Raw genomic sequence first — 25,315 nt, 5'->3', positions numbered from 1 at the left:
TACACTAATTTTTCAAAGCCCTTTGGGTGAATCACTGACAGAACTCTCTTGCTTCTGAAGCATGGTGAAAGCCCTCAATTAAAACCAGAAGGCAAGTCAGATTTCCTATCTCAATTTGAAGACAGTCACTAGAATACGTATTAAAGGTCTTTTGTTTTGAAATACGTTGACCGGTTCTAAGGGACCCTGCCTCTCACCGAGCAACACGGTACTGGAAATAATCAAAGAACTGGGAACGAGAGGTCCGTAGCAGGGAAGGACGGACCTTTTCAGGGTTACCAGGTAACAATACAACTTGTATTGTGGTTTGTGTGTGGTTTTTTTTTTTTTCATCCCTGCATCCTCTTTTGGCTATAGCAATAGCGTTCCCTCAAATATAAAGAAGTTTCTCCCCTCATTTTTCCGTGAAGGATTGTGAAGCAACATGTCTCGGGGGAGAGCAGGAGCACTGAGCTTGCTGTGTATATCTGGGAGGTAAGAACTCCTTCCCCCCACCCCCCTTTTGTTAAACAAACACACCGAGCTCAGTTTCTTTGGTTTTCTTCTGAGTTATTGAGTTAATTTAAAACTTTTTAAAGAAGCGTTACGGTCGTAGGAGACTGACTGTCAGGGAATCTAGCTCAGCGGGCACCGCAGCTGTTCATTGGCACGGTAGCCTCAGCCCCCTGTTCTGTGCTCCCCCGCGGGCTGTAGCGAGTACCTGTAGTAAAGACAGCTGGTTTGCCTGCTTTACTAACCAGTTACTCTTCACCTTGCTGCCAGCTGAAGCTGTTCTTAGGCAGTGGTCACCTGTCTGCTACAAATGGGTTGAGTTAATAATCTTCCTTTCAAAAGCTAATGGTTTTAGATACTTGTCCTACATTTTAAATGTAGAACAGTTACTACTCCCCTGAGTTTATCGCTGCTCCTGCCTTCCATTAGCAGCAGTGTCCTCTTCCTGCTCTCTTGCGCAATTTTCAGCTCGTGCTTCTAGTGGAAGTAGCCATAGCAGCAGCGGTATTCTGTGTCCAGCAGCAGTGCTGGATTGTCTAAAGCGTAACTTTTCCAAAAGGACCTGTTTAAAAAAAAAAACCCCACCACGTAGTGCTGCCCACAGCGGTGCAGTCCCAAGTCCAGCAAAACGACCTTCCCTCGGTGGTGTCTTCCGTAGAGTTCAGGCAGCATACTCACTCACTACAAAATAGTTAAGTGAGGTATCAAAGTATATAGAAAATAATTGCAGAAGGTAAAATTTTAGAACTCGAGCATTTGTTGCTTGCAAAATCAACACAGCACTTTTTCAAATGCTAAACCTACTTTTTAAAGGAGGTACTTCCCCCACCCTTTGATGTGAGAAACCCTCGGTATAGAGGGGACTGACCTCCGCAGTAGAGGATGAAATGCTGCGTGCTTAAGAGCTTCTAAAGCACAAAGTTGCGTGCAGTAGTCTAGTTCATTGTACGGACATGTTGCTGCACTGCTCTGTGTGCCCGCTTTGACTTGTAGGTTGTACTTTGGCTGCAGAATTGTTTCAGAAGTTTAAATTCCACCTTATAAATGAATCTGAGGTTGACGGAAGCTTTTTTCTTTTAGTCAAGGATTATAACAGGACTTGGGAGAGCGAAGGAGGATACCGAAAAGCCTGTCTTAAGCAGAACTTTGCTCTTTAATAAATACTAGAAGAGTGTAAATCCAAGTTGCGCGTAAGATCTGCAAACTAGTATTCCTTTAGGAAGTTGCATTTTTTTCCACTCATCAGCCCAGTTGCAATTGACTGCACCATCTGCAGCAAGCTTGCACGAACAAGGTCGGGGCTGTGAGCAACGGAAGGTAACGCACTCCCCCTTCCAGCAAGCTTTTTTTAAAGTCGCTGCTGCACGCAGGAGCTCGGTCGTGTTTCTGTCCTAGCTTGCTTTCAAAGCTGTATGGTGCCCTCGAGTGGCTGAAGCGTGCGACTTATCCCCAGATAACATAAAATACAATTCTCTTCCAGGTTCCTGCTCAGGGTGATTAACTAAAATAGACCAACTTTACGTGATTAGTTAAGAGACTAAAAGCTTTAGTTAAAAACAAATCAGACTTCAGGAAAAAGTGCCGGAACTGTAGCTGAAGAAGTGCTGTTCTGAGCTGGATCATGTTTAGGCTACATTGGAGACTATTTTAAGGCGCTCACGTTCAAAACAGTTTTTTACTTTTTCAAGAATAAATCTGCAAACACAAGCTTTTACCTGTAGTTTAATATTTATATACTGATGGATAGCACCTAGAGGCCCCAACCAACAGTTGAGCCCCCTCAATGTCTCTGCCCCAAAGAGCTTACAGTCTAAGCAGTCAAGAAGAAGTAGGAGAAAATAATAACCATGCTTTCTTTTATAGATCAGTAACACAAGTCAAGGGATTTACCTGCACTAAGGCACAGAATGCGTGGCGGGAATTAAACCAACACCTCTTCAATCTCTGTTGCAGGTCTCAGTGAAAAGATGTTCCTTCCCCTCTAGACCACTTTTCTTTTAATAAAAACTAGCCTGAAGGTGATTAAGGTTCGGGACTGTTCTCCAGGTCAGGGTGAGAGCTGCAGGAACAGAATGGAGAACGTATCTCTCAGAAGTGTAGCTACTTCACATATTTTCATTTTCTGTGGTCATCTCACGGGAGCGGGACCTAAGGCTGCCACAAGACTAGCTGTTCTGGGTGCTATCTACCTTGGATTGGAATGGTATCTCCTGTCTTTTCAATTCAGTGGGCTTTGTTTTACACGCTGCAAGAGAAGCCCAAATCTTAGAAAGATGCACTGTTTATGCGCTACTGGAACAAACAGGTTCTGCCCTTTCCCAGGTCCCCATACGTGAACACTTGTTGGTGAGTGCAAGACAGGCGCTGCTGGTAGGGAAGGCCGGGAGAACTCTTTCCTCTGGGAGCTCCTAAGCTCCAGGAACCTTAGCATCCGTTCTCCTGCTTTTTGGGGGTAGGGATAGGCTGGTTTCTTCATTTTAGGCTTCTGAGGAGCCAGCAGTAAGATAAGGGCTTGTGTTTACAAGAAGAGACTTACTATTTTATTTCAGCTTTGGTAACAAGTTCTTGACTTGGAGGTAGCAGCAGGGTCAGTTTATTTCTATATGCATCAGCAAACCAAAATAAAATGAGTTGAAGGATGCACATTGCTGAATTGCCCACTCTCTACCGACACAGATAACTGCAGCTAATTGAAAAAAGACAAAGCTATTAATATTTTGCATTTTAAACTAAAGAACTTCAGTTTCATACTTAGTTGAAAGCTTTTGAAATCAGCACCAATCTCACTGTATAAATCACTGCCACCTGGTCAGTCACCAGTCCTATGTCTTTTGTCAAATGTGCATAAAACAAGGAGATCTCCGATGCTCCGTGTTTACAATGATAACTGAAAGGTAAGAATGAATAGCCGTTAGCAGATAAATTGCTTAACAGTAGTCAATAAACAAATACACTTCACCTGTATAAAGCAGTATATGTTAATTCACAAGTTAAGTTGTATTGATAGTTGAGGTGGCGATATACAACGAAAATATTAAAGTATCATCACTTGAAAAATAGTCCTGCTTTGTCAGGGAGCTCTGTTTATACATAAGGGTAAATGAAACAGCACTGACCATAGAAGCTGAACAGTCATGCATACAAAAAGTGATCACTTTTCAGCTATTGCACAAGTAGTGACGCTCTAGGACATACACGGTAGGATTCTTACAAAATGACATCAGAAAGACTGCATGCACCATCCTTCAAGGCCTTATGTGAACTATACGTACACAGGAGTTGCTGTATACTGTAAATACGTTGTGGGTGTGTATAAATTCACATAAGATTAAAAGATTAAGTTGTAAATAGGAAAAGATCAGTTTCCACCAGCTTATGCTTTATTTTATTCAGAAGGTTTCTTAGCGTGTACACTATTTTGGATAAAATGCATGACACCACTTCAGAGCAGAGGCTTCATGTAAGCATAATCTTAAATGCTTTGGTAACTGGGTGTTCCCAAGGAACAGGTTTTGTTAAACCAAACTGGTTACTAAAATGTGAATGTGACTTTTATTCAGAAAAGAAGAATATAGAATATGGCTAATAATTTCACATATTTTCACAAGATACGAGAAGACCCTTTTCAAGTGGATTGGGATTTCTAAGCACAAATAAAACCACTGATAGCATGGTGTACAACATTTAAAACCCTGGTCAAAATGACTTCAGAATAATTGTGCATTCTCCAAATATATCAGGTTGGCAACTGAGGAAGGAAATGAAATACCAGATGAATAAGTTGGCGTAAGAGGGGTAAATTCTCTCTGTACCACAAGTTTCATAATAAAATACTGCTGTATGTTTTAATTTTAGACATAAGCATTTTTATATCAGAGTCTGGTTTGTTTCTAAATGACTGAAAGTTTCAACTAAAAAGGTGTTTACACAATATACACATTTCATTACTTACAAAGAGAAATAAGCTTAAAATTTCATATTAAAAACCTGGGATACAGTAGGGTTAGTAGCACCATGAAAATGTTTTTCAAAACTGCAGTCTTGTTATTTTAAACATACTCAGTGCGTCGTGTTTTTCTTTATTCTCTTGGTTGATCAAAAAGGTGCCATTTTGGTACAGGGAGAGAAATGAAAAATTTCATCTTCTGATCCTTTGTGAACCTCAAGTGTTCTTTTCTGTTTCCAAGAGGTCCATTCTTTCATCTTCGTCCTGTTGTCAAATATGTACCAAACAACCCTTAGTGTGGCACGTGAGTGAGGTACACTTGAATTTGCATGGTTAAAACAGTTTGGATTTGTTTTTTCTTTTCTTTCTGCACAGTAGCACCATTGTTGCAGCTGGAAGACAGTGCATCTTAGGAATTTTCAACTGTTTTATAAAACATTCTCCAAGACGTTACGTCTTCTTCATGCAAACTTGACAACGACTAATACGCGTCCTCAAGTCTCCAGCTTTCAGTGTCTCTGACTGAGGTTTACTGGTTGACAGACACAAAGGTAAGGTTAGGTTAGCTTTTTCTTTGTTTACAGAACTGTTCCTTTAAACTTCTACGTAATTCACAGTTTAAGATAACACTTAAGTACGTAAGTGGGGAATTAGTCCTGTATTTGAGAGTTTTCCTTAGGCGGGATCTTTCTATGTGTCTTCAACACCGGGTGACGCATGCTCAGTTTTGTACGGTGTCTCGGTATACACAAGGTATGCTAATCACTGCTACAGTCTAGCGTATGATGTAGCACAAATACCAAACCGAGTGGAAGGTGAATTTTGTACATTTTGAGACGGTATTTCTGGGGTCCTTGTAGCCTTTGGGTTTCTCAGTTGAAGGGTACTTTAACAACCCATAAAACACACTGCTACAATGAGATTTGTATTTAAGAGATGACTTTACCAAATTATTTATTTATATGCTGAAAGGGTAGGGAGGTGGGAGATTAATATAACATATTTGTGTAATATGCGTGTACGGAGTAAGTCCAATTCTTAAAGGTTTCTTTTTTAAAAGTAGAATAAAAAAGGAAGTTGTGTTTATGGGAGACAGAAAATAGCAGAGATGGAAAACTCAGAGGTGCGTGGTAGTTGTTAGTAGGCAGTTTTCACTAGTGAATTACCAGTGATCAACCACCCTGAAAACTTAGATGACTATTTAATGCACATTAAGTATCACGGTTGTAGGTGTTACACAAAACCAACTTAGGGGCCACTACTGCTATGTAACACAGCGCACATTGCCAGCCCTGTACCACAAAGCTACGTTTTTCAGTTTGGTTGCATTGGGAATATTTATGAGGTTTTTATCAGTACACAGACAGGGCAGTAGCAATTTATTCTATGAAAGGAGATGATTTTTCAAAGAAAAAATGGTTTTGCTACTCAAGTTGAAAGGGAAAAAATCTGAGGAGCTGAGAGACTCCAGCTGAAATTCTGACTGCAGAGAAGCTGAGGACAGAATGTCCACTGGCTTCCTTGCCGCCAAAATGTCATCCTAATTCCTCTGCAAAGTACTGGAAAAAATGCTTGCCATGGAGGGTATAAAACCTCCTTCACACAAGACTTCTAAAAACAGGTTATGTGAACATCTGCCTTAAAAGCTTTAAGTAGAGTTGATCTTGCTCTTCGTACCTGTCCCTTGTATGTCTGTGAACTACCTTTTCAAATATTTGACTCTATTGAAAGGCCTGGCAAGAAAAAAAAACCCCAACAAAATCCATCTTTTAGGCTCCAAATACAGTAACTACAGTAGGACTACTTTCAGAGAAGGTACTACTAAACGTGAATAAGAATTGACGTAAAAAGAATCTGACTCCTTGCAAAACAGAATGCGCCCTAGCAAGTTTTTACATAATATTAAAGGCTTACCAAGGAAACACTTGAAAAACTGGTTGTGAGGGGGAAAACAAACTAAATTATTTCCTTATACCCCTGTAAACAAATCTCTTTTGATCTTCAGGATACATTCCATTTCCAGAGCTTTCATTCTGCAGTAAAGCAATATACAAGAAACAGGTTTTCTTACCTGAACATTTCTGACACCTCTACGGTTGCCAGCCAGAAACTATATGAATTGGCATAGTAATTACAAGTGCCACGACCATGGCATTCAATAAATGGAGCTGCACGGAATTCTTCTAAACAGGATCCAGGTGATGCCAAGGCCTGTCCAGAGCCCTCTGCTCCAGCACTAGTGTGCTGGTGTAGGGGTGAGGAAAGAAACACACAAACAAGAATCTTACAGTAGGTGCTAAAAATTAAATAGCGCAGTATTCAACTACTAAAAGAGCCACTGTTCATTCTTGGTTGAGATAATGCAGTGTCAGACACCTCCGTAAATATCAGTTACACTGGGCTCTGCGTACTGGAAAATCACTGTTAAACTTGGCTACCATGGTTAGTAATTGAAGGTAAAGGCTTTTGAATGACAACCATTATAGTTTTTAACAAAGTCCTAAAGCAGCTAGTTGAGGACACAGGCGGGTACTAGCCACTTCTGGAGTGGGAGGCAGTTCTTACCATCATGAAAGAGTAACCAATCCAAAGGGAGTCCCAGCCCTGAGGACACGAAGGGATCTGAATGGTCTGACTGTGAACAGCTATCACCATAGCAGGAGCTTCACACACAACGCATCTGGACACAGGGGAAATATCAGAGAAACACGTGGTAATAAAACATACTCCTATTATATTTTAATAAGAATTCTTACACAGAGAAAGGGAGAAAAACTAGCCTGTAAGAGGCTGTCCTATTAATCTAGACTACTTCTTACATATTTTGTAACCGCAACAAGACAGTATTTTGGAGTGCAAAATCTGCCTGTATTTCCACTAACAACCATTGGGTAAAATACTGAAGCAGTTCCTGAAACAACTGGAAGCTCAAAGTCCCCAGGTGAATGCCTTAATCTTAGAGGTAATGGCTCTCATATTCTTTCCTGTCTGTGGCAATCTTGCACTGCTGACTACATAGCTTCCTCAGCCCAGGAGAGTTCTTATACCCCTTCAGCCTCTAATTATCACTGCTGCACATAGACAGATCGTTTAAGACAATGAATGCTTTAAAACATGCTATTTTCATAGTATTTCCCAGAGCAAAACATGACAGATTCATCTCCTAATATCCAACCTGCGTGTTGGAAATACATGGATAAGATGTGCTATTTGTCCAGATATTGAAAAAGAGACCTCACAGTCTGCTTTGTCTCACCGGCTAATGAATGGCTGGATGCTTTGCCCGGTCAGTGGCTCCATGCTTATCGGCACTGGCTCTGGAGTTGATAGCCAGTAGGAATAGTCATTCCTTGATGCAAAACTACAAACATTGTTGATGTTGCAGAACATGAAGGGCATGGTGCTGAAACGTCTAAGACAGCTCCCAGCAGTACCTACAAAGTAAGATACATAAAAATGTGACATCAAAGTTTTCACTTCATTGCTTTTTATAGCAATGCTTTGAGAACAGTAATTGTGTATTCTTCTTCTCCACCTGTGAGTGCACAGCATGTGCTATCAAATTGTCACATGTGGGAAAAACTTAACTTCTCAGTTTTGGTTTACGTTCTTTCATCCTGAATTAAAATGTGCAACCTCTGGAGGTAGATCTTAGTATGCAATCCCCATCCTCATCTAGGTAATCTTCAAGACTGTCATACCTTCAGAGAACCAGAGCGTTTGAAGAAGCAGCTACACCCTCTTTCCCCTTAAAGACAGAGCATACAAAATATCTCACCCAAATCCTGGCCATGTGCTCTCTCATTTCCTTGCACATATAGAAGAGAGAATCCATCATATATTCTTGATGTTCCTTGTGGACATAGTGGTGTATCCCTGGTCTGGCTGTGCCGAGTTATAAGGAATCCATGAGCAACAGAAGCTGTTCCAGGAGGACCGGGTGGGCCTTGTAAGCCATCAGGACCAGGAGGTCCCTGTATTCCTCGTGAACCTGTTCACATGAGAGAAACACAACACACAGTATTTATTAACACCATTTCTTCCTCTTTTGGGACTAATGTAGCTCTGAAAGGTACCACGGTCTTGTAATTAAGGTGCTTGTGAGCTGGGGGACACGGTATCTGCTAACACTATCTTCCTCAAATTATTTTTTTCATGTAAGCTTGGTTAAATCACTGAGGCTGTCATAGCTAGTTATGAAGTAACAGTGCAACTTCCCTGTGTTGTAGGGGTATTGTGAAGTTAAATACGGTCAGAGCTGTGAGGCACTAAGGTAACTGCAGTGGATGTGACAGCCACTGGAATGAGTCCAAATCAGCTTCCCAATTCCAAAACACGTTAATCTGTGTATGCAGCTTAATAAGATAATGTTGAAACATCTCGCTCAAGATCACAAAATAAATGGCAGAGCCAGAAACAGAAGCGAGTCTCACTCTAGGGCATGCTACAGTAACACCTGAACCAAAGCCCACCAAAATGAATAGAAAAGCTCCAGTCAGTTTTGGAGTAGGTTACAAAAAGTGGAAATAGGCTAGAACAACCTTGAATGAGAGCATGAATGAGTCAGATGACTGAGAAAGGTATCGGAAAAGGCATTTGATCTTGAACAGCAAAAATATCAGGAAATATAACTACAAATATTTAGACTGTTATTTCACAGTCATTATTATTTACATTTTTTCATAGAGCTACTCAGAGAAAAAGGAAAAAAGGCATTATGGATTTTTGTACTGTTTTAACTGTTTAAATTCTAATACGTTTTCTCACAAGTTGTAATATATAGCTACTTAATATGTATCATCTTCTGTAGAAAATTGTCCCAGTGCCTAGTCTGATTTCTTTTCTCAAATCATAATTCAGTAATTCTAAGCAATAGCTGCATGGTAGCCTGATCTCTGCCTTTGGTGAAATTCTCTCCTTTATGAAGTCTGTTTTTCCCCATTCATGATTTCCATGCAAAATTAAAATTATTTTACTAATCTTGCTCTTCTGTTTCTTACTATGTTCATTATCTCCTGTGCGTCATCTGTGCTGCAAAGGCGATGCCATTAAGCTGGAGATAAAGCACTCTACAATATTATTCAGCAATGACCAGCATGTGTTGGTTCCAAGAATATTCCAAACCAAAGTATGTTCAGCTGCTTGTAATATTTTTGCATTAAGAAAATCCTAAAATGATGATTTCATTATGACTCCCATGAGGCAAAGGTCTCGCTTCCCAGTATTAGCCTGCACTCACCAAAGGGAGCATCTCTTTTTCCACTGGGTCCTCATAGGATAAATACCATACCTGTCTGGCCTGGAAGACCTCTCTCTCCTTTACGTCCTGCTGGACCATCAAAACCAGGTAGTCCATCTCGCCCTGGGTCACCAGGAAGACCAATTGGACCTAGAATAGACAAATGCGTAAGTGAAATAAAAGCTCTTGAAATCTCACTACAGAAATCTTTAAATTGTCTGGGACTCATCTATTGTTTCTTCATGATACATTAGACAAGAACAGACCATTGAACCAGATTTATATGTTAGAACCCTACATTTATTTATTACTTCTTGCTGAATTCAGTAACTTGTCTCTACAGCCTGGGCCAAGTGACTTGCATTGCAACCTGCAGTCAGCTATACTTCTTAGTCATGTTCTCGGCAGCCACCTAGGATCATACCTGGCAAGCCCTGTGGCCCTGGCAATCCAGGTGGCCCTGTCGACCCAGGCTGTCCTGGAGGACCCGGGGGACCAGGGTCACCTTTGACAACAATGCTTCGTCCAATGGTACCTGGTAAACCTGGTGGACCTGAGAGAAAGCAGCTTAGTATTAGATAAACCAAGGTGGAAGAGAGCATTAGAGACAGTTTCTGTTATTCTTTATTGCAAAGTCAGAAGCCAAGAGCTGTATCAATGCAAAGAAGTAAGCGTATAAAGTGTATACATGTAAGGCAAAAAACTGCTCTTGGGGACCCCCCGCAAAGGACAGCTCCCGCAGGGGTTAATCCATGTAGACTGGATACAGAGTAAAAAATACGGTAGGGTTACTTGTAGGGCTACAAAGTATAGCCTGGAATTGTGTTTAAGCTTGTTGCTCACTTAACTACTTTCATTGCTGGCTGAGACCAACCCAGTCCTACATCTGTGTAACAAATTCTACTGGCAGGGAGCAAAAGTGACAGTAACGCTACCCCGGACTCCTACCTGGTGGGCCTGGCAGTCCTTGACTGCCTGTGGGGCCAGCGGGTCCTGCAGGTCCAGTGGGACCCTTCATACCTGAAACATCAAAGTCACACAGTCACACAGTGAAAGAACATGCTGTCTTACAAAATCTGCTGCAGGAATGGCCAAAATCAGGCTTCTTTTCTCCCTGAGGGGCAGTTATGCGTCTGGAGGTTTTCACTTGAAATGCTAGTTAAATACCTGGGAATCCTGGGACGCCTGGAACCCCGGGGTCGCCCTTCATTCCATTCAGACCTGGACGACCAGGATCCCCCTGAACAGAACAGCTTCATGTTATTCACTCATCTCCCTCAGCAGTTTCAGAAAAACAGACAGAAAAAGTGGCTGGGGGGCAAATAAGCACACTTTGGGTCTGTGAACTAGTGCTTTGAAGGGTTGAGGCCATGCATTCTGCTCACTGCACTGGGTGCTGTCAGAGAACGCTGTGACATGAAGTGGTGCATTGACAGCTCCAGCTCCCACGGGAATGTGATGGGGAACATCCTGCCCAGATACTGGGGGATAACTAAGGAAAAGACGCTCTTACTTGCTACAAGACAGGATGTTAGCTACCACATTTTGGCTTTTATTTTACGATGATAAACTGCATATTCCTCCCAAATATATTCCATTTTTATTGCATTTAAAAATAAACTAGGGGGAAAACTCCATTTCTTGTCCTACCTGGCGTCCAGGTGGTCCTTGATCTCCCTTTTGACCAGTCAGGCCAGGTGGGCCAGGTTGACCCGGGTTCCCTTTTTCTCCTTTAAGTCCTCCACTGCCTGGTGGCCCTCGTGGACCTTCTGGGCCCGGTGGACCTTAACATTGCAGAACAAATACGCATATATCAGTACATATCAACCATTCTCCCCAAGTTTGTGCCTTCAGCGTTAAAAAAAAAAAAAAAAAAAATTTTGGCTTGATTTCCCAGCTCTATTTCAATGCTGAATTCAGGGTAAACTAAAAGGAAAACAAATAGAGGGATTATTTGCACTACCCAAATCAGGAACCAAGGCTCCTTATCTAGCTGATGAAGGGAAGCAGGTCTTTCCAGAAGGCAGTGCAACTCACCTGCGTTAGAAGCTTACCAGTGATCAGACCAGTGCCTTTAGTAGGAGCCAAGAAACCCAAAATTAGATGGTACAAATATCCCCTCTGCTGACCTGCGTTACAGTCACCATCTCTTAAGTGCTATCTTCAACAGACTGAATTCCTTTTGAAAGCCAGTCTCAACAATGTAAAATCTTGCTGCTCTTTTTCTTTTAGAATGTAACATACCTATTGAGGAGCCCACTATATACTGTTTGCTGACTGCTGGGCAGCAGGAAGCCCATCGTTCTGCCTTGCCTAAATACTAATACGAGTTGCAGAAACTTCCTTATGTTGAATGACTCCGCCTCCAACTGATTTGTCTTATCTTTAGTTGAATTATGCTGTGTAATTCCAATAGAGGAACTGGGCTGGTCTTGAAATATTTTCCCTTTGCTACAGCCACATTAATCCAAAGCAAAGCAGTGGATTTAAATGAAACTTAGGTATTCGGAGAACTGAAAGATGAGACTCCCACCTTTATGACACCATCTAAATAGAAGGTTACTGATATTAATTTGTGGCAAAACAAACTGTATGCAAGTGCAGCAACAGCTAATAACATTTTACAAGTTAGATCTCATAATTGGATTAACAAAAGCATCTCTTTGCAGGACAGTGCTATGACATTCTCCCCTGTAGTACAACAAATCTAGTAACATTTATCAGTGTGCTGGATTTTCGATTCTTCTGCGACCTTGAACAATTTAACATTTCCTTTGACATCCTCATAGTCTATATTCAGTGGATAAATTTGATGAGCTGTATTTCTGCATGCAAATCTGAGTATAGAATCCCTTCCAAAATTATTCTTGTTAAATCAAAAGCAATTTTGTACCAGATTTCACACATATCCTGTAGCAGTTTCAGCTACAGAAAACATCCCATCATGCAAGGATTTTTTGTGTCCATTTTGTTCTTTTATACTGGTGTAGTACTGTACACATGCAAAATAATAACAGGTTACCATCTGAGGCATGCTAATCAAACACATACGATCTGCAGGGTAACCACAGTCCTTAAAAAGATAACAACAGAATTACAGGAAAACATCCGTTTCTCTTACATCAAGTGCAATGCAGTAAAATAAATTGACCGAGTTAAGAGTCTAACCTGGAAGACCTGGAAGGAGTTCACCAAAGCCCAATGATCGATGTTAGAAGGGTCAGACATCACACAGTACAAAACAAGATTACTAGTTAGAAATAGTACAGATGACAGCATATACACTACACAACAACCCATTTCACCAGCATATTTTGTATTTACAATATAATCCACATGCATGCATAAAACCATACATGAATTCACAACGTTATGTATTTTCAGATACAAGTTATTCTGGTGACTAGGCTCTACTAAGACTAATTTGACACTTCATTTAACAGCAAACTTAAAGCTTTACTAAAGAATGTGTTATTGCTTTAACATTACAGCTGAGGCCTGTGACTGGTTAGTCCTACTCACAATGGGGTTTGGACTACATAACCATTTCACTGAGAATATTCAACATCAGAGGGCCTGGAGCTTGGCAAATATGCAGGTAAATTGTGAATGACAACTTACTCTTGAGCAAAATTCTGCTTTGGGTGGGGGGAAGTGTGATTAACAGAAGGACTTATCACCACTAATCAGGTATGAGCCTCAACTATGTGACTACAATTCTAGGACTGAAAAGTAGGCTTATGCCCTCTTCAAAACGGTAAGCAGGATTGACATGGATCAAAAGGGCTGCAAATGCTATATGCAAAAATACAGCAGAACTTACAAATTAAGAATTTGTTGTCTTTACTGTTGGCATTATTTTTTCTTGATAAAAATATCCCAAGATGCTAATTTACCTCTTTAAGGTTATTGTGGAGAATGGCATGTGATAGCATCCTTAGAAAAATCATTTAAATGTCCTCTTTCAAAAGGTAAGCTGGTTGTTCCTACCACGCTCTTGAATTAATACATATTTTTAGCTCCTGTGCCGCTTGCATCTTTCATGTCAGTGAAATGATTTAAATATATCAACATATCACCATGCAATTTACAGCTAAAAACTACAATAAATACACGTCAGATTTACCTCAATGCACTCTTTCTTACATATTTGGTAAATTATTTTAAATACTAACTGTAATACAGTTGTTAGAAATAATGACATGGACATTTCATTGTTACTGTTAAGTACTTATAAACTATATTTCACTGTTAGATAAGTTTTGCTATGATTTATAAATCTGTCCTATACTTGTTGATTATTGAATTCTGGCTGGGCACAGTCACAGGGTGGAACAAAACATGAAGCAATTGGTAAGTTCCTCTCAGCATACGCATAATCGTGGCCCTCTTTGAAAGTATGCCCTGCTTGTGTGGCCACAGTTTAATTAAAAGGTAAAGCCACATTCATTTTTTTACATGACTGCATAAAGCTAGGATTCAAACATCGGGGGCTACCACATTTACTACCTCACAGTGCTTAGGACAGCACGCTAAAAACTAAAACGTATTCCTGTATTGAATGTCGATGACAGTTCTTTGCTTCCTGAAAGTCATCATAGCAAAACCTAAAGACATCATTATTATTAAATAGATATACCAAGTCATTTTCAATCTAGACACAGATGTTAAAAGTCTTCCCAAAAGCTGGCTTGTGCTACATGCTGATATGCTAAAATTATGATAAGCTTGTGAAAATGACTATGTTCTTAACAATCCTGTTCCACTGCCCTAGTGTTAGGGAGGGGAGGGCTGTCTGCTTCATTTTCATTAAATACATGTTAAAGGAAGAGCTTGCCTTATTTCCTTTAAACGTGCTGGTGAAGCAAAACAATGGAAATAAGGATTTCTCTGCACTGGAAAGTTACAAAGCTTTTAGTTGGGAATGTAAAGCATCACATCATAAATTTTCCTACGGACACTGCTGGTATAAAAGAAGCATCTAATTTAAGTCACTTGAGAGTGTCCAAAGTCAACAGTAGCAGGTGTTACAAAAATCAATACTGTCATTTGCCCAAGCTGCAAAACACAATTATACAGCAAAGACATGGGAAGACAGTGCAATAAGCTTTTTTTTTCCTAAAAAAGATGAAAAACAGTATATATTTTTTTCAACAGCACTGAGAACAAATATGCTAAAACAAGTTTCACAGCTGGGGACACTTTATAAAAGCCTTGCAAATCTGGACCCACATGATCTTCCACCATGGGGAGAGCAACGCTATGTCCTTCCAATGTCAGTCCTACAGCAACATGGAGGAAGAGTCTGAAAGCCAACTCTGCGTGTTTCTTTTCTACCACAAATTAAAAGGTATATCTGAAAAATGACTCAGCATATCTACATTTAGACACTACAAAAGTATATACATTCATTTTCATGCAAAGTTATTATTTTGGAGTTAAGGGGCTAACCTGAGGGACCTGGGAGTAGGGGGTCAGAGTTCACCAAGGTCATCATTAGAACAAGGGGAAAAACATCAAAATTGTTAGAAATGTCAACAAGCTAACATATTCAACTAAACCTTTCTTTTTAGATTTAGCTCAATATTCCTTTACATACAGTATGCAAAACACCAAACTATTATTATTCATAGCAATGAAAATAGATATGTGGAGTAACAGCAATGTGTTGCCCTGGAAATTGGCTTAATTTTATAATCAATTAATAAATCCGTCCCAACACCATCTATTAACGTTTGTTTTAGGGGCAACTCAGCTGAAGTCAGAGACCTACACCACGTTTGACTTCATCATTTTTACTAATCTTAGAGTATACCCAGAAGTCAACAACAAAACAGTATACGCGTACAGCTTCTGGTTTTATTTACGTCCCTAGAAGGGGGGTAATTTGACAGCCACAACAGCTGCTTTTATGACTAGCTGCCTTATGTTGAAATGTTACAAAATCAGCATTCCAACAATAGACTGTGTTATCACTTGAAACAAAAGGCTGGAGTGCTGATTGTACCAGAACTGCAATAATAGTTTGGTTTAACCACATTAGTTCACGCATAACTGAGCAAAACAAATGCTTCACTTTATACATTGCATGCAACAAAAATGGAAATAAGAGAAAGAAAGAGAGAAAGAGAGAGACAACATGGCTGAGCAGAACCTCACTGGTTGTTTCCCCCCCTGCCAATGCTCATAAAACTACACAAAATGAGTCCCACCATTCCTCTACCTCCCCAGCTGATGAGAGTCAGTAAGCACCTGATTTATACAGAGAAGCATAAACAAGATGAGAAGCTTCATAAAAACACCAATGCCACAGCAGAGCACAGAATCTCAGTTGGTACTTTCATTATACTTCAGGAGCTGCTTAGCTGGTTTACTTTTTTTAGTGGTTTTTTTTTTTTTTTTTTTTTTTTTTTTTTTGAGTTTGGAGATATCCTCTGTATAAGAATCTTTTAAAAATGAAAGCCTATACTCTTATGGCCCAGTCAGCTTCCTGTGCCAAAACTTTAATTGCTGTACCACTCTACATAGAGAAGAATTATATTTGGAAGATCTTGACATCTAGCATGTCTTAGGCCTTTATTTGGGCATACTTAAATTACAAAGCCCAAGTCCAGCATCCCACCATCTCTTATCCCTTCACTCCTCCTCCCACTTGCCCCAGCTGCAACTCTAACCACAGTGAGCACAACTGGGATTATTTGTCCCATAGTCCTACCCGCCAGTGAGCACCTAGGCAGAAGAGGACAAGGCCACACGGAAAGTAGAAAGCAAATTAAAGAGAAAGGAGGAAGGCACGCACTCCTCCTTCCACTAACCAAACAGGAAACCAGGAAGAAATTGTGGCTGGTTGTGAATTATTAACCCACTGGGTTGTTCCACACCAGTCACATAAATACACAAATGCACTAACTCAAAACTAACTTTCTGTCACTCAAAGATGTCTTTGGGGAAATATCTGAGGTCAGGGTTTGAGAGCAATCAATAAAAATATTAATTCTCCATTTATATGCAAAGAAAAAACTGTAATCAACCAATAGCTTGGTTTGACAGTAGTCTCCTTTAAGGAGATTATCAAGCACGTCAAGTGAGATGAGTCTTATTGGTGGCAAAGTACTTCTGGACTCAAGATACAGCAATAAGCTTGAGCCAGAGCTGTGACAGGTTCATTAAAGCTAGGTTTCTCAAGAGCAGTATCTAAATGCAAATAAACATTCTATGGCACAAAATATAAATCAAATTCTAATACATGCCAGGGAGTTGCTCAGCAATGTTAACTCAGTATAGTGGTTTTTTCATTCCCAGAATTAGTCGGTGCAGGAACAAAATGCAAACATGGAATGGAAAGATGAACACGGCATGATGGTGCACTGAGTCCACGGGAGCCACGTGACACAATGGAGCAATGACTTATGTTACATGACACGAAGATGAAGAGGCAGCTATCCAATTTGATCATGCTGTGATGCTAGCGTGAATTTGATTTTCATGACTCTTAAAATGATGGGGTTTGTTACTTTTGTTTTTTTGTGTGCGATGACATTTGCTGATCATGTGACAATACTGCAAAGGTATCAGATATTCAAAAGTCGATATCGTGCTCGCTAGATGATTACTGTGACAGCATGCGGAGAATCTCCCGTTTATTAATGCATTGGATTTTTGCTGCCAGGTATCAGAAATTAATAGAAACTGAGGCTGTTTTATTTTTAGATACTGTTACGTTTGGCAACAAAATCCTCTGGTTGCCCACAAACATTAAGACTTATGCCGTGAGGCTTGAACTTATCCATCCAAATAAATTGAGAAAGTTTAAAGGCTGATAACCTACCAGCAAAATATGAAAGTACTGGCAGATGTTGATAGGTATGGATCACGCTCTTACCTGGCCTTCCTGGAACACCTGGTGGGCCAGGGCTACCTTTAGGACCTTCCAGAGGTGGCCCTGGTAATCCTGGTGGACCTGGAGGACCCTGTAGACCAGGGAATCCCTGGAAACCTGGTTCTCCCTTCAGACCTGGAAGTCCAGGGGGCCCTGGTGGGCCAGGTAAACCCAGATCTCCTTTTTGCCCTGTAAAACCAAACAGCCACGTTTAGGAATACTATTACAAACTGATATGCAAAAAAGTCCAAATGTCAGTTTGCAGAGCCATTTCTCTCTCTTGCAGAAGGTGCAAACCTGGTCACAACTCACCTTATTTGCGCAGCGAGACCGTATAAAATTAGTCTAACATTCAGAAAAGAGTTAGGGCTAATAATTCTTGCAGGAGAAAGTGCTACAGCTTCTGGCACGTTAAAAGGTCTTACTAAGTCTCGCTTTACTACTCAGTGATGCTGTAATTCATAAACATCTTCTGAGTTCGTAAGCCTACAAGCAATGCTTTCCTGAGCGTTTATATACCTGTGAAGAAATCTGTCAATATTAAGACTTCATCATTTTTTGGAGACACTGCTGAAAGTTAAGACATACTTGCAAAATTTTCAAATAAGCTTGAGGAATTTAGGAGCTTTAATGCTACTGGAAAGTAATATAACTTAGGTTGTGAAGTTGCTGTTGAAAATATAGCAAGCAGCAGCTATATTTCAAAGCAGCTTCATTTGTCATCTGTTGTATGAATGCTTTATTTACTGAGACAAATCAGCAAAGTTCCACCAAGGCAGTAGCCTATTATCCCGTGTGGATTTATTCTGTCTGCATAAGTGCTAATTTACAAAATTCAGTAGTCAGTGATGAGTATCTTTATTCCCTTGGTTAATTGAAAATGGTCTGCTGAGGAAAAAAACAAAGTTATTTTAGTTGTTGCTATGGCATTCATTTGTTGCAGAACATACAACATGCCCTTCTTTTTTTGGTGTATAGATATATTTTACATTCAACCTTTTTAACAAAGAGAGAAACTTTACCTGACAATCCTGGGAGTCCTGGAGGTCCTGGGCGCCCAAAACCTGGTAGACCTGAAAAGAAACAGATTCAGTTAATAATGAACATTTAGCTTTCAAGTCTCCAGGAACAGGAATATGAGGCTGAGAACAATGAAAGTGCAGTTTGTCTAAATCTCTGATTCCTTGAGACTACCAGGATTCTCATTCACTCACCAGTCTACACCAAAGCTAGAGGTTTTGCTACTAAAATGCATCTGTAACTTTCGTAAGTATTTCCATCCATTCACAAGATGCTCTTTCAGATTTTGGGAGTTAATACATTTGCATTTTTGGTTGGGGTTCTATCCTTAAGGCAGACATTACACTGTTTATCCATTCTGTAACTGAGTTGAAGCAGTAAAGCTACCATTGAATACAGGAACAGGGGCTGGTGTTGAAGTCAGGTAATAAAAATCTAAGAGCTGATTGAATTCTTGCCCTGTGCTTCACTGGCAGCTTGATGGCACCCTTTGTGAACCATTCAGCAGCTGGGAACCACAGAAGCAGCTTTGAAGATGTATGGACAGTTATAGGAAAAACAGAATAGAGAAAGCAGGACATCACAATGCAGAGTGAAGAGGAGAAAACAAACAGGAAGGATACCTAACCTGGTTCGCCCTTCTGACCAGCTGGACCAGGGATACCATCTCGACCAGGCTGTCCCTTCTCCCCTGAAGGACCAGGAGGGCCAGGACGACCAATATCACCTAAAAGAGGGATAGAACACATTAGCACAGTAATGCCTAACCTGCAATAAAAAAAAGCAACCTCCCCCCCAACCATCTGAATCTGAAGGTGTGACGATCTAATAACAAATACACGAGGGTGTAATCTTAAAATTAAAACCTTTCTCTCTCTCCCTCTCTCCCCCCCGACAATTTAGAAAAGGCTTTTAGGCCCGTGACCTTTTAAGCAGTTAGTGTTTGCTAAAAATAATATCATGGTTCCCTTTAGGATAAATTAGAATTTTGCTCCTATAAAAACAGGTTAGACCACTGGAGTACTTAACATAAATAAAGCTTGTAAATACTGAAACAATTAACTACTTCTTTCAATAGCTAATGATATGACTATGACAGCAGACACAAGTCGTCACGAGAAAGTTAAAACTTCTTTCTTTTCTGTTTAATTTCAGTGAACTAAGTGTGTGCAATGATGTTTGAGCATCCGTATATGCATATAGATGCACTTTCATGATGTTAAAAGGATAAGAAGATAGGAAGTGGCTTCATATGTTATGCTTTTCACAGAAGCAGCTGACATTTGCTGCACTGTTCATGCTCACCTACTGGCCCAGGTGGTCCAGGCAGGCCAGGATTACCTGGAGGCCCCTCAATACCTTTTGGTCCTGGAATTCCTGGTGTTCCTGTAATGTACGGGCATTTCAATCAAATTAAGCACCAAACTGGCTTTTCAGCGATCTTGAAATGCTATAATCTAAGATGCCCTGAGTAATAAGTGAGCTAATTGTATCAAGATACTGTATTTATGCTCATTTTGCAGATTTACAGCTGATTAAGGAGATGAATTATAAAGCAAAGAACGTACAGAAACAAAACATACTAGCACAACTGTCCTTACTGCTACTCTCAAGACTACTCTTAATTGTTGAGTGCCAGTGGCCAAGGGCACAGCGAGTCTGGCAGTCTGCTAGGAAATTACCATTTTAGAGACAGGTGTTTCTACTTGACAACAAAGTGAAAACAGCATGAACTGTGGCTGGCTAGTCCTTCCCCAATCCTCTTTTCCTTTCCTGAAAAAGGATCTTAATAAAAATGGTCTTAGTTAGAATTTACACCGGATTCTCACCCCTACAGCTTGAACTGAGTGGGAGGTAGGAAAAACAATCGATCCGTTGCGGTATGTCTGTTCTGAACAGCATCTAAGCCCAATCAAGGTAGTGTCTCAACACACGGTTTTGACTGTTCACAGTCTTTCAGGCATGACATGAAGCAGAGGTTAAAAACTGTCCAGTTCATGGCCAGGTTTTGTTCTCTTCTAAGCTTCCTGCTGCCATGACTACACTGTTATAAATTCCCTAACTTCCTACATTAAAGCAGCTGAAGCATGCTTGTAGAACAGCCTTTATTGCCGCAAATGCAGCATAGGTGAAAACCTTGTTTCTTTAAATTGAGAATGAAAGAGCTGACATATACACATGAACAATCTCTATTAATATTTTTTAGAGAAAAGTGCAAAACATAATTTCATTATGTTTCAGGAACAGATTTCTTTTTAGAACATATTTTTAGACAATAAATGCTATTAAAGACGACCAGTTTTCCTGATGACACTTTTTTATTGATTCATGAAGGAAAAATGTGGAGCCAAACAGGTATTTTGCGGGTCAGAGAAGGTGAGAGTCTGACTGTTGTGGGGAGTGGAGAGCATTAGCTAACACAACTGCTACATCCCCTCAGAGCAGGTGAATAATTTCAGAAGGCACTCTTAAGTGATGCATTCATACACTTACTCTTGCAGTGACAATTCCAACAGCACAAAGCTTAGAAGCAGCAAATTGCTAGAAACTTCGAAATAAGCTGCAGGCTTCCACCAACTACCCACTGTGTTTAGATGTATATACCAATATCAGAGAGCAAGAGGGAAAATAAAAAAATCCTGTTCAGAATTACCTGGGAATCCAGGAAGGCCTGGTTCTCCTTTTGCACCTGGACTGCCTGGAAATCCAGGCAAACCAGGATTTCCAGCTATACCTTTACTGCCTGGACTCCCTGGGTATCCAGGCAAACCAAGATCACCCTAGAAAACATTAAGCAGAAATAAGAACCCAGTCTTTGTAAGATGGGTAAAGCCCTTCTTGTATGTTCCCAGTCTTACCATCACAAAGAGGTCACCATTATATCGTCTACACTTCTCCTTACATCCAGTTAAAGTTAACCACGTCACATAGAAAATTAATTGGAAATAGCAATTGTAAAGATTTTAACAGTTTTCCCCTACAATTTTGTATACAGAGTATCATAGCTTTTCCTCAGAACTGGCCTACATTAAAGAAAAAAGTGTTCTCTTTTCTTTCAGAAGAGACAGAGATTTTTACCCCATGATAATGCAGAAGAAAAAAAGAAATCTGTGGAGCTTTAATCATGCAATGTTTTTGCTAAATTAATTGCTGCTCAGCACCAACTGTAAGGCATCAGTGAAGGCTGCTAGATATCTCTAAGTCTCTCTGTCACTTTTTTGTGGGTGACAGAAAGGATGATACAGGTAAATGATATATATAGTGCAAATGCTTTATATAGACTTAAAAATTTTAAGCAGCAGTAATCATGGTATATGAGCTCCTTAGTAATTTATTCTTAAATGCATATTGTCTTAACTTTTTTTAGAATTAACTACATAATTAGGCATGGGAACAACGATATTAATTGTATAAATCACTACCAAAATGTCAGCGGGTATCACAGTGCAGACTAGGCCACTAACTGAACCCAACTTGAAAGGTCTGGTAAACAATCTTCTCCTTTAACCAGATTAAATTCTATATAAATATTTTCACCTTTAAAATTAGAAATTTTTGCTCCCACCTGAAAAGAACAAACCATAGTCAACCCTGCTTGTTATTAATATATTTATATACATATTTACAGTTATACATAATATATATTAAGCTATAGTTAAAGAAAAAAATCAACACAGAATCTAATTTCCTCGTGGAATTTTCTATTGAAGAATTTTGTAAATGTACCTTTGGTCCAGGGAGACCAGGAATACCGATGCTTGAAAGACCGGGGTCACCTTTCTCGCCTTTCAATCCAGGAAATCCTGCAGGTCCAGGCTGCCCTGGACGTCCTGCTATTCCTTGGCTGCCTTTAATCCCTGGCGGACCTGTCCAAAACATAAAATACAAGTTTTATAAATACAAATAAGACTTCTGCAGTGGTTTAGAGAAATCACTCAAATTACAGCAACTGAACTAGAAAGCACTAACAAATTTACTGGCTGGCTTTGAATACCTAATGTGTTTTTATTTTTAAAAACAAACTAAAACAATTATCTAAAATCTCTCATGGCTTTTTGCGTGACATTTCTAAGCTTGCTTTTTTTATTCTTAATTTACACAAATCCAAATATCTCTTTGCAGTATCTAGGCACAATTTAATATCAAAATCCTCAGAAACCGGAATTTTTGTTTCAGCAATCTTTCTAAATAACAGAATTCACTTTCTCCTTCCCCTTTTGCTTGTGTCTGATGTCTGTCTTCTGACAGGCGGGTTTACAGAATCATCTTTTTTCTGAACTTTCACAGAGTGGGTCTGAGAAACCAGAAAAGGATGAAAATCATTCTGCTTCTACATCTGTAAGCACTTTAAAGTAACATGTATTTACAATAGAGTTGCTATTTGCATTTTCTGTTTTAATGGGTATTTCCAATTTATTATGTACTATTTAAACAAATATATATATATAGGGCTTTATGTATTCCTCATCTGCATTGCCATTTAAATATATTATTAGATACTTCACACAAGCAGATCCACCTTTGTACTATACAAAAGGAAAACACTGGCCAAAATGAAGTCAAATACAAGCACAGAAACTAACCTGGAAGGCCCATCTCTCCCATGGCACCTTTTAACCCTGGAGGTCCTGTTGGTCCAGGCTGCCCAGGAAGCCCCGTCTCTCCCTTGCTGCCTAGGAAAGTTGTGGTTTTAGTTAATTAATGGCAATAATTAAAAGTTTCTGATATTCATGTGTTCTCATATGAGTATGCTTGTCATCTAATTACAAAGGCAATGGATTTGGAATCGTTTTAGGCCTCATACTGCTCCTACATGCTTTTTCACACCCATTTGTAGTGAAATACTAAACATCTTCAGTTTGTTCTGAGCCAAGATTTGATCAGGGCAACAACTTCTTTGTTTTGAAGATTAATCTAATGAAATGGGTCAAATCTCAGTCCATGATTTAGTAACGGTCTGAAACAATTTAGTACTGGTGTGACTTGGTCTCTCATGAGTTGTTCTGCAGAATGAACACATTATCTTTCTCATCTGCAATAGGTATTCAGTAGCTTCTATTAAGGAATTAAATGTGACCTACAATGCTCAAACTAGTTTGAGTCCTGGTTAAAAAAATTCCCCGAGCCCAGCAAGATATTTAGAGCAAGGCCTATATTAGACATAGTGAGCAAAGATTCAAGATTTCAGATAATTTGTTATAGCTGTAGGAAGAAGTGCAAAACGGAATTCGTTTTCTTGATCCTTGCAATTCTTGAAAGCAAAGATGTGACACCCGGACAGCCTTTGCAATACATTAGTTTGGCCGTTTGCAAAGTATAATGACTAATAATATAAGAAATAAACATATGAAACAGGCAAGTCCTGTTGGCAGATCCTGCAGTCATGTTGCTTGCACAAGCAGCAAGCACTTTTCCAGTCATCCTAAAAGCTATCCTAATCTTCAGTGGGATCAGCTTAAAACTGCTTTTGGGTCTGTTAGAAGGAAAGAGCTCAAAGCATGCTGTTTGGATAATGATTTTAAATGTCCCCAAACTGTGCTGCAGCATTAAGTGTAAATCCCCAGGCTTTGCTTAGATATACCTGGATTAACATCCCAGTCCCATGTGATAAAAATGCATGCAAATTTTTACACATCAAAACAGTCCATCTGAGGCTTTGTTTACTTACCTGGCAATCCTGGCACACCTGGTGGGCCACTAAGTCCCGGTGGGCCTGGGTCACCTGGGAGACCTTGATAACCTTTCTGTCCTGATAAACCAGGAATACCTCAAAGGAAAAAGATACATTTTATTATTATTACTATTACTACTACTGAATGTTTTCTTTTACCTTAAGAGATCAGATGTACCTATAGGTGAATAAAAATCCAAATAGGGATTTTTTTCTTCAGTAAATATAATTTCCCCTAGTTTAGCAAAAAGAAGTATCGCAGAACACAAAATATTGCTTCTGGAAAGTTTAAAATTACTACAGAACAGGAACAATATAAGTAAGTAGAGGAAAAAGTAACTTTATGACTAATGCCAATATACTTCATTCAGAAGGGACTGTCTTTTCCAATGAGCAGACCCCATGCTAACCTCTCTATGTTCATTCAGATTATTTATATACATGTTTAATTACATTGCTACACCAGAAGCACTTTGGGACTGATATATTATAAAAAGTAATGCAGATATTTTAGCAGATTCTTACAAATTCTATGTGGCTATTGTCCCATACAATGACTTTGTGCTGCCCTGCAGGCATAGTTAAATCTGTCCTCTACAGCTCTTACTTAACAGAGGGGGAAAAAAAAGAAGGGAAGAAAAAAAAAAAGGTAAGTGTCTTAGGATCCTACCTAGGCTTCACAGAAATTAATACAACAGATAAATTAGCACAATAATGGCTGGGCCAACATTAGAGAAAGGCATTCTGGTTCTCTCTAGGGTAGAATATTTTTTACTCCTCTCAAAACTAAATTAGAGCTCAAAGGAGACATCAGAACCCTGAGGGGGGAGAGGGAGGAAGCAAGCGAGAGAGCAAACAGACTTGAGTGAACAGAGAAAACCTTCCAGGCTGCCAGCTTCCCAAGCAGAAAGACACAGAGATGACATTTAGCTCAGGGGAGGGTAAGCTTACAGAGATACCCAAAGGGAGAACCTGGAGGTGATGCATGAGCACATGACCTGTGCAATTCCATCCTACAAGGCAAGGCCCAAGGGCCTGTGAGACAGCAGGACTGCAGCCAGCACAGCA

General features: G+C 39.8%; 1 protein-coding gene across 1 annotated transcript in view; it reads right to left on the bottom strand.

Moving 5' to 3' along the window:
- Positions 1–4,888: 4,888 nt before the first annotated feature.
- COL4A5 (collagen, type IV, alpha 5) overlaps positions 4,889–25,315 on the bottom strand; it is a 59,851-nt gene continuing 39,424 nt past the window's right edge. The window contains exons 33-52 of the mRNA XM_009327826.1: positions 24,245–24,343; positions 23,160–23,249; positions 22,303–22,442; positions 21,230–21,356; positions 19,882–19,962; positions 19,205–19,303; positions 18,579–18,629; positions 17,560–17,745; positions 15,129–15,137; positions 12,846–12,854; positions 11,328–11,461; positions 10,845–10,917; positions 10,626–10,697; positions 10,102–10,230; positions 9,729–9,827; positions 8,217–8,429; positions 7,695–7,872; positions 7,004–7,118; positions 6,510–6,682; positions 4,889–4,970 (exon numbers count right to left, since the gene is read on the bottom strand). Of these exons, the coding sequence (XP_009326101.1) occupies positions 4,889–4,970; positions 6,510–6,682; positions 7,004–7,118; positions 7,695–7,872; positions 8,217–8,429; positions 9,729–9,827; positions 10,102–10,230; positions 10,626–10,697; positions 10,845–10,917; positions 11,328–11,461; positions 12,846–12,854; positions 15,129–15,137; positions 17,560–17,745; positions 18,579–18,629; positions 19,205–19,303; positions 19,882–19,962; positions 21,230–21,356; positions 22,303–22,442; positions 23,160–23,249; positions 24,245–24,343 (2,159 nt within the window). The remainder of the gene's footprint in view (positions 4,971–6,509; positions 6,683–7,003; positions 7,119–7,694; positions 7,873–8,216; positions 8,430–9,728; positions 9,828–10,101; positions 10,231–10,625; positions 10,698–10,844; positions 10,918–11,327; positions 11,462–12,845; positions 12,855–15,128; positions 15,138–17,559; positions 17,746–18,578; positions 18,630–19,204; positions 19,304–19,881; positions 19,963–21,229; positions 21,357–22,302; positions 22,443–23,159; positions 23,250–24,244; positions 24,344–25,315) is intronic.

This window comes from Pygoscelis adeliae, unplaced genomic scaffold (genome assembly GCF_000699105.1).
Source record: "Pygoscelis adeliae isolate BGI_AS28 unplaced genomic scaffold, ASM69910v1 Scaffold14, whole genome shotgun sequence".
NCBI lineage: Eukaryota > Metazoa > Chordata > Aves > Sphenisciformes > Spheniscidae > Pygoscelis > Pygoscelis adeliae.
The sequence above is the reverse complement of the archived record's forward strand: the minus strand, read 5'-3'. Positions and strand labels throughout refer to the sequence as shown.